The 14,544-nt window shown below is 43.0% G+C and overlaps 1 protein-coding gene across 1 annotated transcript in view; it reads left to right on the top strand.

Moving 5' to 3' along the window:
* Positions 1–14,544, top strand: part of prkar2aa (protein kinase, cAMP-dependent, regulatory, type II, alpha A) — a 192,673-nt gene that overhangs the window by 149,826 nt on the left and 28,303 nt on the right. The window contains exon 12 of the mRNA XM_055648002.1: positions 7,719–7,872. Within this exon, the coding sequence (XP_055503977.1) occupies positions 7,719–7,872 (154 nt within the window). The remainder of the gene's footprint in view (positions 1–7,718; positions 7,873–14,544) is intronic.

The raw sequence follows: 14,544 nt of genomic DNA, 5'->3' as shown, positions 1-14,544 counted from the left end.
TATTCGCTGCCTGTTCAAAAAAACTATTTAAATGCCTCTTAAACATTGCTTTCATATCTGGTTCTCCCACTTGCTGTGGCAGTGTGTTTCAGGCACCTGGCACTGTGTTTAAAAAAAAACGTGTCTCCCTTGTCTACTTCAAACTGTCCACCTCTCACCTTAAAGCTCTGCACTAGTCTCTGATGTGTCCACCCTGTGGAGGGGGGGGGGGGGGATTTTCTGGAATCTGAAAATTTACTAAGCAGACTGCCTATATTTTCATCCAAGTTACACAATATTTGTCTGTATATTACAATCAATAAAGGTCCCAGTACTGCTCTTTATGGAACACCACTGTCCATAGATATCCAGTCCAAAAAAAAACATCACGACTGTTGGACAAAAGCAATCTTGTATCCTATTTACCTATGGATCCCATGTGATTTAATCTTCTGGATTTGCTCGCCACGAGGGACCTAGTTAATGCTTCATTAAAGTGCAAAGCATTCGCCAAGGTTCCGCACAGTAGGGTGGTCTAGAACGTTTGATCGCATGGGATCCAAGGAGAGAGAGTTGAATGGATAGAACATTTGCTTCGCGGAAGGAAGAAGAGGGTGATGTTGGAAGGTTGTTTCTCGGACTGGAGGCCTGTGACTAGTGGTGTGCCTCAGGGTTCGGGGGAGCGCTAGGCCCGTACTGTTTGTCATCTATTTCAATGATTTGGATGAGAACATACATGGCAAGATAAGCAAGTTTGCAGATGATACTATAGTGGGTGGTTTTACAGATAGTGAAAATGGTTGTGAAAAATTGCAGCAGGATCTTGATCGATTGGCCAGTTGGGCTGAGGAATGGTTGATGGGATTTAATACAGAGAAATGTGAGGTGTTGCATGTTGCATAACATGGGCAGGTCCTACCCAGTCCTACTCTCCCTCCAATTCTGAATCTGACCTTTCTGTCCTGGGTCTCCTCCATGGCCAGAGTGAGGCCCACTGTAAATTGGAGGAGCAGCACCTCATATTTTGCTTGGGCAGTTTGCACCCCAGCGGTATGAACATTGACTTCGCCAATTTCCGGTAGTCCCTACTTCCTCCTTCCCTTCTCAACATTCCCTCAGCCCACTGTCTCCATCTCTTCTTTTCTTCTTCCCACCCTCACATCAGTCTGAAGAAGGGTCTCGATCCGAAACGTTGCATATTTCCTTCACTCCATAGATGCTGCCTCACCTGCTGAGCTTCTCCAGCATTTTTGTCTACCTTCAATTTTCTAGCATCTGCAGTTACTTCTTAAACAAAGAAGATTTACAAGGATGTTGCCAGGGCTAGAGGGTCTGAGCTATAGGGAGAAGTTGAGTAGCCTGGGACTCTATTCCTTGGGGTGCAGGAGGATGAGGGGTGATCTGATTGAGGTGTATAAAATCGTGAGGAATAGATCGAGTAGATGCACAGGTAAATTGAGGACCAGAGGGCATAGGTTTAAGGTGAAGGGGAAAAACTGTAATAGGAATCTGAGGGATCACCTTTTTCACACAAAAGGTAGTGGGTATGGAACAAGCTGCCAGAGGAGGTGGTTGAGGCAGGGACTATCCCAACATATAAGAAACGGTTAGAAAGGTAAATGGATAGGACCTGTTTGGAGGGATAAATACAAAACGTGAGCTAGTGGGACTGGAGTAGCTGGGACATGTTGGCCGGTGTGGGCAAGTTGGGCCAAAGGGCGTGTTTCCACACTGTATCACTCTAAGACTCTAAAATGTATGTAAACAATATCCTCATCACCCTACCCATCAATCATCTTTGTCACCTTCTCAAATAAACTCAATCAAATAGGTGAGACATGACCTCTCCCAAACAAAGCTTTGCTGACTATCCTTAATAAATGCATGCTTTACTAAATGCGAGTAAATCCTGTCTCTTGCAATCGTCAGTAAATTCCCTGCCACTGATACAAGGCTCACTGACCTATAATTTGCAGGATTATCTCTGTTGTCCTTCTTAAAAATAGCAACAAGGGAGGAGCTTTCATGGGGCACTTTTTAAAATATTCTTTTGGTAAAGTTTAGAAAGTGCTGGCAATTCTCTCCCCCTTGTAAATCCTCATCTAGAACAGAGGAGCTCTTGAAGAAGAATCAGAAATATTTAATTGTCATATGCACCGGCAAAATAAAAATAAAATTATTTCTTGCGCAAAACACAAATTGCTGGAGAAGCTCAGCAGATCAGACAACTTCTGTGGAGGGGGATGGTATCTGTCCATTCATTCCACAGATACTGTTTGTCTTGCTAGGTTCTTCCATCATTTTGTTTTACTCAAGATTCCAAGATCTGCAGTTCCTTGTGTATAAATTCTTGCTGCTTAATTGTAATCGCATATAGTCTTCCCGCTGACTGGACAGCATGCAACGATAAAGTTTTTCACTGTACCTTGGTACACGTGACAATAAACTAAACTTAAAAAAAATGTCATTCATGGCTATAGTGAGTGGTATGACGCTTGTGATATCTCAACGGGGTTAGGTTAGGTAAGGGGGAGGGACAGCGAGACCAGGGTGTCCTTGTACACTGGTCATTGAAAGTTGGCGTGCAGGTACAGCAGGCAGTGAAGAAAGCTAATGGATTGTTGGCCTTCATAACAAGAGGATTTCAGTATAGGAGTAGAGAAGTTCTTCTGCAGTTGTATAGGGCTCTGGTAAGACCACATTGTCATCACATCAGATTTAAGAGAGAGTTAGATAGAGCTCTCGGGGCTAGTGCAGGGCTCTCACAACTTTTTTCCATGTTGCCAGCCGGGCAACTTAGGCAGCTTTTTAGGTTGCCAAATGACAGTTTAGGTGGTCAATTTAAGACGGCTTGCATGACACGTGCGATAATGTGCTCAAACGAAGTGCGTAGTTACCAGTCGGAATTATGCTCAATTAAGGTCAAGAAAACACCAAAAAAAGAAAAAACAGACGGACTGCAGGCGAGCCGCAGCTGCCAAGGCAGCGCCGCCACGGCAGCGCCGCCACTCCAACCTGTCAAACGTGTATCTGTGGATGTATGTGGATGGATGTATGTGTGGATGGATGTATGTGGGAATGGATGTGTGTGTGGATGTATGTGTGTGGATGTGTATGTGTGCATGGATGTGTACATGTATATCTGCGTGTGGGTGGATGTATGTGTGCATGTATGTCTGCGTTCGGATGGATGTGTGCATGCATGCATGGAAGTGTGCGTACGGATGGATGTGTGTGTATGTATGTATGGGTGGGTGGACTGTCGCACTGTCATTCCCCAGCACGCCATTATCATAAGTAATTCACTCATTGCTGTTGACATGAGCATCTTCCTTTCCCTGCACTTGATTTCTCACTTTTTTTTTTCTTGCATGAACAGTATGTTAATTCTAGCAAGGTGCTTGGAGCTGGAGGCAGATCACCCCAATCAATGTCCAATTCACCACCTACAATTTTCCACCCATTGTCCCTTTGGACTGGGAATTTGTGGAAACTGTTCCAGACATTTTGAATGTATAGCAGCCTGGTAATTTGTTCTCAGGACATGCTTTCTGAGCGAGTCTGCGGAGGGTGGAAGACGAGCCTCTGATTTTGTTAACATAAGGAACAGGTTGTATCTAGCTTCATCTACTTTCTCACAGCCCTGCCCATACAACTTGCAAACAATTTTTTCTACACCTCTCACCAATTCATCACTGACTGTGAATGAGCTTCCTATTTCATGAAAGGTGGCCTGGGTAGCTGTGTCACTTGAAGGCATTGGATTTGGATTTTCCATGAAATGAGCTAACTGAATCGCAGTCTGTGAAACAATGCAAAGATATCAGAGCTTTGGTGACAGCTGGTTCCAGATATGAGCTAATCTTTGATAGACTCATACTCCTTCTACTGTTGCCTTTTCAGTGTGCAATAATAAGTCTGCTCCAATATGTTGTGACACAGTGACTTCAAACACAAACACATCTGTGTCAGGACTCGTGATTAGGATTGGGTATCTAGCTTTATCTGCTGAAGTTGATGGTCGATGACTATCAGCATACTGACAATGAAGGAAAAGACGAGTGTCTGCTTCTTCATGGTTGCACTCTATCTCTGGTACCAAGCAAGCATTCATTTGCCCATTGTCATCTGTCAACTCGTGACACTCCCCATCATGAGCAACAGTAACTGACACATTCTTCAGGCATGCAGATGGTTTGTTCTGCCAAGTCTGAAAAAGGAACATGATAAGCTCTGATTTGTTGTCACCACGTGCAAGAATTTTGTTCCATTGGTGACGTACTTGCTGGTCTCCACTGTAGATTTTGGTGATTCAGCTTCCAGCAACGGAGGGTCTCCCTCTCTCAGCATTCTTGATGCTATCTTTCCTGTAAGTATCAACAACAAAGTGGATAACATTACTCTGGACACCGAGAGCCAACTCAACCAGTTGTTTCAGAAGGTGATCAGCTAGCTTGTCAAATGTTGATGGAATACTTCTCATGGACAGTTCTTGCACCATAGCCATGCCTTCTACAATCCAGATGGTCCCTGGCAGAATGTCAATTTGTGGAGATGGTTGTCCTAATAATAGAAGATAAAATGTGTCGGGGAGTATTTTACATCTTTTCATGTTTTATATTATGTAAGACAAATCTACATATCAATGAGGAAATTAAACATGTACGCATGTCCAGCTAGATGGGATGGTAAGTCTGCAAATTATCAAATTAGTGTTCATTATGGCACAGTGTATGTCCACACAAAACACTTTTGTGTGGACAGGCTCTGAAGAGTGGAGGGGCAGAAGCTGCAGGAAAAAAAATCTCATAGTACTTAGGTCTGCATGGACTTCAATTCATAAAATGTTAATCTCATCTTAATGTCAATGAGACTTACACTGTCATAGATAAGTTAGTTCAAGTTTAAGTGGAGGGGCAGAGGCTGCAGAATAGCTAGAGAAAGAAACATCTCATAGTAATTAGGTCTGCATGGACTTCAATTCATAAAATGTCAACCTCTTCTTAATGCCACTGAGACTTGCACTGTAATTTACCACCATTGATAAGTTAGTTCCAGTTCAAGTGGAGGGTCAGGCAGAGGCTACAGAAACCCCCCCATCTCATAGTCATTAAGTCTGCATGGACTTCAATTTATAAAATTTCAACTTCTTAATGTTAATGAGAATAACACTAAGTTACTACCATAGATAAATTAGTTCAAGTTCACATACACCAATTCATTTCTACATAAACATCAACCATTTCTGACAATTTCTCACTCCAATGGAAGCCTATATAGTGCAGTCAATATCCCTCCGTTTTTCTCCCGTGGCCCCGGAGAACTTAAAGCTCTTGACCGTCTCCACTTCAGCACCGTTGTCATAGAGTCATGGAGTGATACAGCGTGGAAACAGGCCCTTCGGCCCAACATGCCCACATGTCCGAGCTACACAAGTCCCACTTGCCTGTGCTTGGTCTATATCCCTCCAAAAAACCTGTCCTATCCATGTACTGTTTAACTGTTTCTTAAATGATGGGATAGTCCCAGCCTCAACTACCTCCTAGAAACATATAAACATAGACAATAAGTGCAGGAGGAGGCCATTCGGTCCTCTGGCAGCTTGTTCCATACACCCACCACTCTTTGCGAAAAAGTTACCGCTTAGATTCCTATTAAATCTTTTCCCCTTCAACTTGAACCAATGTCCTCTGGTCTTCTATTCCACTACTCTGGGAAAGAGACTCTGTGCATCTACCCGATCTATTCCTCTCATGAATTTGTACACCTCTATAAGATCACCCCTCATCCTCCTGCACTCCAAGGAATAGAGACCCAGCCTACTCAACCTCTCCGTATAGCTCACACCCTCTAGTCCTTGCATCATCTTCGTAAATCTTTTCTAAAACCTTTCAAGCTTGACAATACCTTTTCTATAACATGGCGCCCAGAATTGAACACAATATTCAAAATGCGGTCTCACCAACGTCTTATACAACTGCAACATGACCTCCCAACTTCTATACTCTGATTGATGAAGGCCAATGTGCCAAAATACTTTTGACCACCTTATCTCTCTGCGACTCGACCTTCAAGGAACCATGCACCGGCACTTCTAGACCTCGTCCTGCCCTTGTTAGACGTCCCAAAAAGCAACACCTCGCACTTCTCTGTATTAAATTCCATCAACCATTCCTCAGCCCACCTGGCCAATAGATCCAGATCCTGATCTTTCCCAACCATCTTCACTATCTGCAAACCCACTCACTTTTGTATTTTTATTTTTCCTTCTGAAATTCAACCATCTTTTGACTTAAATGTGATACATAATTAGGTTTGTTTTATTTAGCCTCAATGTTGCCCTTTAGGTTTGAGCAAAATAAACCTGTTTTAAAGTTTCAATAAAGTGTCTAATTCTCGACTCTCAGGTGTGTAAGATCCCTGATAATCACTTGAATAATACTGTGGAAACCAGATAAAGGAACGTAACCCAATTGGCCGCCAGGTTGTTTAAATGGTGTCAATCTGTCAAATGGCCTGAGGGAAAAGCAGCTTTTCTTTCTGCTAATCATTGGCAATGCTTGCCACAACTCATGTGAAATTAGAAATTAGTCAAGGTGTTACCTTTTCGTTTCCAAGAGTAGTCTGAAAGAGAGCTTCTAATTTAATGCCTTCATGTCACTAAATTGGCATTGACATCTAGCATCTGCAGTTCCTTCTTAGAGATAATCTGTGATGACCTTATATGTGCAAAGTCTCCTGTTCCTAAAACTGGATGAACTTGGAGACAATGATATCTTCTAGAATAGAGTTTTAATTCAGTGCCTTAATTATGTCAGATTATGTGAAATTGTACATCCTGTTTAATCCTGAGCTAAGTATCACATCTGTTCAGCATCAAGCCTGATTATTCAACCTCCACAGCATTTCCTGCTGTTGACCCTATTTGAATGTTTGTTGATGCTTTGTTACCTACAAACTCAACAGGGTTGAAATTTACCTTCCATTTCCAGTCATACATTGTACAGCAGAGAAACCGATCCTTTGAGCCACCACATCAATGCCAGCCATCCTGCCTATCAATACTAGTTTCACTTGCAAGCATTAAGTCCATATCCCTCAATGCCCTGCTCATTTAAGTGCCTGTCCATGTGCCTCTAAAATATTGTTACTCTTCCTGCTTCCACCACTCTTTCTGAATAGCACTAATCCTGTGAAAAATATACTCCTCAGATCCTCTTTAGACTGTTTCCCTCTCACCCTGAATCTTAGCCCTATAGTTTTACATACCCCTACTATGGGAAGCACTACCACACTCTCATTTTGCTACTATCATCAGAAAGAAGATACAGGAGCCTCCACCAGATCTTTGATTGTGGAGAGGTTAGTCGTTGTGATGGACTGGGTAGTGTCCACTGGTCTGTCATCTCCATAGTTTCTAGGTGTTTGAGTTGTTGAATCATTTTGTGATTTTTACCAAGTCAGTAGGCTCACTACTATACACCTGTCGATGTTTGATAGAATATTTGTCAATATATTAAATATCTTCAATCTTCAAAGGAAATAGAGGTGTTGATGCAAGTCCCCAATCATAGTAATAGTCCCTGAAAATGTTTGTGGAGATAAAAGTACCTGCAAAAGCAGGTATTGGACACTTACAAATGACTGAATATTGGAATGTTTAGGCCAAAGAACGAAATATGCAAGTCATGAGTTTGTCAAAAGGCTCAATGCTTTTTCTTTTGCATTTTTTTTGACAGGGGTACATATGATATATATGTAACAAAGGGTGGGCAGCCTCTGCTCGTTGGCAAATATGACAATCACGGCAGCTTCGGTGAGCTGGCACTGATGTACAACACTCCAAGGGCTGCTACCATCGTTGCTACCACAGAAGGAGCTCTTTGGGGGCTGGTAAGTAACATTAAACCAGCAAAAAAAAACTTGTGGAGGCCTGCCAAATATTTGTTTATTATTGAAAGTACTGTTTCTTATCAGATTAAACAGTTTTTGTATTCACTTCTTTAAAAGATCTGAATTTTGAAAATTGATTTTTTAAATAATACTGAAGTATTGCTCAAATATTAATTCTTAAATATTAATCATGGCTGAGTATTTTGCGACCTGTGACATCTGGCGCTGCATCAGTAATGGTGTTTAGAAAGGTACGGTATGGGTAGGACTACTTTCTAACATGAAGCCTAAGGAAGAAGAAATACAAGGACTTAAGTGCAGCTAACATGATTAGAAAGAAAACACAAGGCTGCATAAGAAGATCCAGGCTGTCCGTCAAGGCTTTATTCTGTAATCGTTTCCCTGTCTGGATAGAATTGGTATCGTGGAAACCAAAGATCCTATAGCAAGCAAGATAGTCCGCTCGACGAAAAAGACGTAGTTTGGTCATGGGCAAATTCATGGGTAATTTTCGGCCCCATTTCCGTAACCGGCTTCCGTCTCCGCACCAAAGATTCCATAGCGGAGCAAAGATACTAGTGCGGAGACGGCAGCCGATTACGGAATCATCCTCGTAAAAATAAAAGTTATTTGGTAAAAATCTTCTCATTTTCAGAATTATAATTTATTAACACAAACTGTTCCCCCGCAACGTTGATTACACTGCGGGTCGGGTCGGGTTACTGAAGTGGATGAAAAAAAGGCCCACGTTCCGCTCCGTTGCGTACTATACATCAGCCCATTGCATTTAGCAGGAGTGGTCTATCTATAGGATCTTTGGTGGAAACTAGTTGGGAAAGAGCTGCTAGGTCAGATACAGGTGACCCCTGCGTGGTTGGGATGGGGTGCAGTGGTGATGCATCCTCTGCGAACAGTTTGTATCCTGAATATTTCGTAACTTGAAGCTGTGTCATCTGCACATGCGTCAAGAAATGCCAGCTGAAAAAATAATTTCAGTCTGAAGAAAGGCCGCGACCCGAAACGTCACCCATTGCTTTTCTCCAGAGATGCTGCCTGTCCCGCTGAGTTACTCCAGCATTTTGTGTCTACCTGAAAAATAATTGTTTATGTGAAAAAAGTAAATACATTTTCTAAAAATGCTGAGAGTGAATTTTTATTCTACACCCCAGGTTGTTTTGGTAGTAATTTGTGAATTCCAAAAGGACAAATTTCTGTTACCTATACTGTCATAATGCGGGGTCATCCTGTAGTTAAGATATTGCGGAACTTGTTGGAAGTTGTTTCAGGACAAGTTAGAAATGAGGTTCACACAAGGATTTGTTTTTGTTTTGGAACATCCTTAATGTGGGGAAAATGTTCCAAGAAACAATTTGCAGAGTTTAATCAGACAAAAACACCTTGCATCTTTGGCTGCTTGTTGATATTAATGCAGGAATTAAATTAACAAAGTATTAAATTGAATTGCAATTAATAATGTGGGTGCCTGGCAACGGTTGCCAGGGTTGTGGTGGATGCAGATTGTGATATTTAGGAGGCTTTAAGATAGGCATCGTTATTCAGATAATAGAGGGATATGGATCATATGCAGGCAGATGGGATTAGTTTATCTTGGCAGCAAACATTGCCAAGGGCCAGTTCCTGCGCTGCATTGTTCTATGTTCCAGTATTACTTATTGAAGTAAAATACTGATTGTTATCTTGTTACCAGTTAAATATTAGAAATGCTGCACAAAAAGGAAAAAGAGAGGAAAACAAAACGTGGTAAACTACAGGACTGTTTGGAGTTTGTAGAATGGGCAATGTTCAGGGACTCGGCAATGGACCAGAACGAATACGCCATAGTCGTTACAGACTTCATAAAGAAATGGGTGGAGGACTGCATCCCAACAAAAACCTTCCAAGTGTTTCTCAATCAGAAGCCTTGGATGAACTTTGAGAGCAACACTCTTCTGAAGACCAAACATCGGGCATTCATGTCTGATGATAGTAGTCTACAAGAAGTCCAGATTCGACCTTGGTAAAGCCATCAAAAAGGCCAAAAGGGACTTCTGCTCTAAACTGGAGGATGAGACAGATGTTCGGCAATCACCTCCTACAAGGCGAGATCAGGAGGTAGCTCGAATGTCGACGAAACATGACTCCCTGACGAGCTCAATGCGTTTTACACACGCTTTGATAGGGAGAACGCTGATGTGCCTTCTCGAGCCCCCATTCGCCGTGATGGTATTTCAGTCAGTCACAGAGGCCGACGTCAAAAAATCCTTCAGAGGGATGAACCCCCGGAAAGCTTCTGGACCTGATGGCAGGTTCTAAAAACCTGTGCGGACCAACTGGCTGGACATTTTTATGGACATTTTCAACCTCTCACGTCTGAGGTCTGAGGTTCCCACCTGCTTTAAAAGGGCATCAATTATACCGGTGCCCAAGAAGAGTAAGGTGACGTGCCTCAATGACTATCGACCAGTGGCACTAACGTCTGTGGTGATGAGGTGCTTTGAGAGGTTGATCATGGCGCAAATCATCTCCTACCTTGACAAAAACATGGACCCTCTGAAGTTCGCTTACCGCCACAACGTATCAACGGTGGCTGCGATCTCGCTGGCCCTCCACTCCGATCTGGACCACTTGGACAACAAAAACTCATATGTCAGGCTGTTATTTATTGATTACAGCTCGGTTTTTAATACAATCATCCCCTCCAATCTGGTTACCAAACTCGCAGAACTGGGTCTCTGCGCATCCCTCTGTAATTGGATCCTCGACTTCCTCATTCACAGACCACAGTCAGTTCGTATTGGTGGAAATGTGTCAGCCTCGATAACAATCAGCACGGGAGCACCTCAAGGCTGCGTGCTTAGCCCCCTGCTGTACTCACTCTATACCCATGACTGCGTAGCCGGTCATAGTGCGAATTTCATCATCAAGTTCGCTGACGATACCACTGTTGTGGGACGTATCACTGATGGGGACGAGTCCGAGCACAGAAGTGGGATTGACCAAATGGTGCCAGCACAATAACCTGGCTCTCAACACCAGCAAAACCAAAGAACTGATTGTGGACTTTGGAAGGGGTAGGATGGGGACCCATAGTCCTGTTTATATTAATGGGTCGATGGTGGAAAGGGTCAAGAGCTTCAAATTCCTGGCCGTGCATATCTCTGAAGATCTTTCCTGGTCCGAGAACACTGATGCAATCATAAAGAAAGCACATCAGCGCCTCTACTTCCTGAGAAGATTACGGATAGACGGTATGTCAAGGAGGACTCTCTAACTTCTACAGGTGCACAGTAGAGAGCAGGCTGACCGGTTGCATCGTGGCTTCGTTCGGAAACTTCAGCGCCCAGGAATGGAAAAGACTACAAAAAGTAGTAAACACTGCCCAGTCCATCATCGGCTCTGACCTCCCTTCCTTCGAGGGGATCTATCACAGTCGCTGCCTCAGAAAGGCTGGCAGCATCATCAAGAACCCACGCCATCCGGGCCACATACTCATCTCCCCACTACCTTCAGGTAGAAGGTACAGGAGCCTGAAGACTGCAACGACCAGGTTCAGGAATAGCTGCTTCCCCACAGCCATCAGGCTATTAAACTCGGCTCGGACAAAACTCTGAACATTAATAGCCCATAATCTGTTTATTTGCACTTCATCAGTTTATGTGTGTATTTATTTATACAGTGGTATAGGGACACACTGATCTGTTCTGTATTCGTTCCTACTATGTTCTGGTGTGCTAAAGCAAAGCAAGAATTTCATTGTTCTATCAGGGACACATGACAATAAACTCTCTTGAAATTGAACCACATATCCACCGGGTGGCGCCGTGTGCGGCAGCCTCGCCAGCAGCTCGTTTTTTAAATTTTTAGTGTGTCTAAATGTATGTTCTAATGTTTCTCGGTAGGTTTGATATGGGTGGGGAGGGGGTTAGGGGGAATCCGTTTCCACCTCGACAGAGATGCGACTTTTATCCGTGTCGCATTTTCGCCCCCCCCTCGAGGCCTAACAACTGGTTTGGTGTGGCCTTTCCAGACCGGAGACCGGCCCAGAGTTTCAAGCAACAAGCACAGAGCCTGGGATCCTTTGCCGAGGATCGTCAGTGTTGGAGCTCCGACCGCGGGTGCCTGTTGACTTTAACATCGTGGTGCCGTGATTCTTAGCCGAGGATCGCCAGTGTTGGAGGTCCGACCACGGGGCCTATGGACTTTAACATCTTAAAGCGGCCGATTTGGGAACTCTAAGCGTGTGTTCTGATCCGTCCCGACGTCGGAGTTTCGATCATTCATCCCGACAAGATCTGAACATCTGTAGCGGTGACTGCGGAGGAAGATGACTGAAACTTTATTGCCTTCCATCTCAGTGAAGAATGCTGATTGCACTGTGGTGGATGTTTATGTTAAATTCTATTGTGTATTGTGTTTTTTTTCCTTGTATGGTAACTCAAATATCACTGTACCTTAATTGGTACATGTGACAAGAAATGTGAACTTGAACTTGTTAATGGATGCATTGCTAACTAATTATATGATAAGAGGGAACTTGCTCATTGTGTTGTTTTTGGCCAATTTTATGTTTCATTGTGTCCACTAGTAAGGTGCATAATTTTGGTGCAAACTTTCAAGCAATACAGGGACAAATAAATCTTGTCAATGTATTTAACGAAGCTGGAAGTTCTTTAAAGAAGTTTTATGATTTGAAGTTGGCTTTTTTCTAACTGTTGATTAAGTTATTTTAGTGTGTAATGTAAGGTTGTTTCAGATCTGATAGTTCAATAAGATGGTTCAAATGAATTTCCTTTTTTTGCAAACAGTTCAGTAAAGATATGCTAGATGATTGAGGGGGTAGCCATATACAACGCCTTTGATGAGTAATGGAATTGACTACTACTACTTGTATCCATCCACCAACATCTTTCTATAATGCAAAAACTGCGAGTTACCTCAGAAAGATCCCAAACTGGATCTTCCTTGCAGAGAACTATATGGTCAGCCTCTCACAGCATGTGCATCTATTGACAATTGTTGTCCAATGACCCCAAAGTGAGCTTTTAGATCAACAGAGGATCTGTTGATATCACTGTCAGTAAGTTGGATTTAGGTGGAACATGTCTGAGTTGAAATCAAGAATTGGAAAAAGAAGCAATGTTTTAAGACTTTTTGTCCTTTTGCCCCACTGGAAACTGTAATCAGTAGCAATGTGACAAAGCGGCGCTCAAATAATTGGAGAAAAATATTGTGTAGGAAGAAACTACAGATGCTGGTTTACACCGATAATAGGCACAAAATGCTGGTGTAACTCAGCGGGTCAGGCAGCATTTCTGGAGAAAAGGAATAAGTGACGTTTCGGGTCGAGGCCCTTCCTCAGATTGGGTCTGAGGAAGGGTCTTCACCCAAAACGTCAACTATTCCTTATCTCCAGATATTCTGCCTGACCCGCTGAGTCACTGCAGCATTTTGTGTCTATGGAGAAAAATGTTGCTTGTGAGAATGTGCTAAATCTAGATGCGCACACTTACACTCGCAATGGAAGTCAGTGGTAATGCTTGAGAGTAAAGCTGTCCTTGATCTGTTATGGACAGCTACAGAGCAACTTTGCCCCTTTGCAGATATCCAATAATGAGTGTAAAACTTCAAGATATCTTTGAGCTAGTCAGATTGCTAATATTGTTTCCTTGCAAGGTCTGCTGTCATTGTACTGCAGTATACAGTTGAAGACCGAATACTTATCTGGCTTCTTCATTTTATCAGTACCTCATTTCCAATTGAAATTAGGTGACATGCTTTGATGAAACTAGAAATCCTCTCCAACAGCATCAACTGCTGGACATTTTTAAGTATTGTGCCAATTAATTTTGATATGAGCACGTTGAAAAACTAGGAGGCCGAGTTTCTACATGTCTTTTGAAGTACAAATGTTTATAAATCACCTTTTTTAAACTAATCGGTGTTGTGTTTTCAAATGTCAATCCTTGAGATTGCTCTTGCAATCTGAGCACAGACAGTTGTGGATGCTTCCTTTAATAGAATACAAGACAGACTGTGAAGATGTTAATCATTTATGCCAGAGCTTACCAATTCAAACGCCTCTGCAGATGGATATGGGTTCTGTGTGTCTAGACAGTGTAGAAATGGATGTCACAGAATATGAATGGAAAATATGGCTGAGTGCAATTCAAATGTGTCTTACATAATTAGTTTAAGTTTGAGATACAGCATGGAAACAAGCCTTTGGCCCAGCGAATCCATGCCAACCATTGATCACCCATTCACACTAGATCTATGGTATCCGACTTTCTCATCCACTCCCCACACAAAGAGAGCTGAGGGAATGCTCTGTGTTCTGTTTCACAGACACATGGCTCACCCCCAGCTCCCCAGACTCAGCGGTCCAGCCTGAAGGTTCCTCTATCCACAGTGTGGACCGTACGCAGGCATCTGGGAAAGGGAGAGGAGGGGGCGTCTGCCTCATGGTCAACTCTTTGTGATGCTCAGACGTGGCAGTCCTACGTGACTTGACTATCTAACTCCTGCTCTCCGCACCTGGAAAACCTGGCTGTGAAGTGCTATCTCTTCTACCTACCGAGGGAATTCACCTCCATCATCCTGAATGTGGTCTACATCCCACCCCACTGTCAGGAATTATCATTACCATTAAAAGCAGCCCAGAGATGTTAATAG

Source organism: Leucoraja erinacea, chromosome 16 (genome assembly GCF_028641065.1).
Source record: "Leucoraja erinacea ecotype New England chromosome 16, Leri_hhj_1, whole genome shotgun sequence".
Taxonomy (NCBI): domain Eukaryota; kingdom Metazoa; phylum Chordata; class Chondrichthyes; order Rajiformes; family Rajidae; genus Leucoraja; species Leucoraja erinaceus.
The sequence above is the reverse complement of the archived record's forward strand: the minus strand, read 5'-3'. Positions and strand labels throughout refer to the sequence as shown.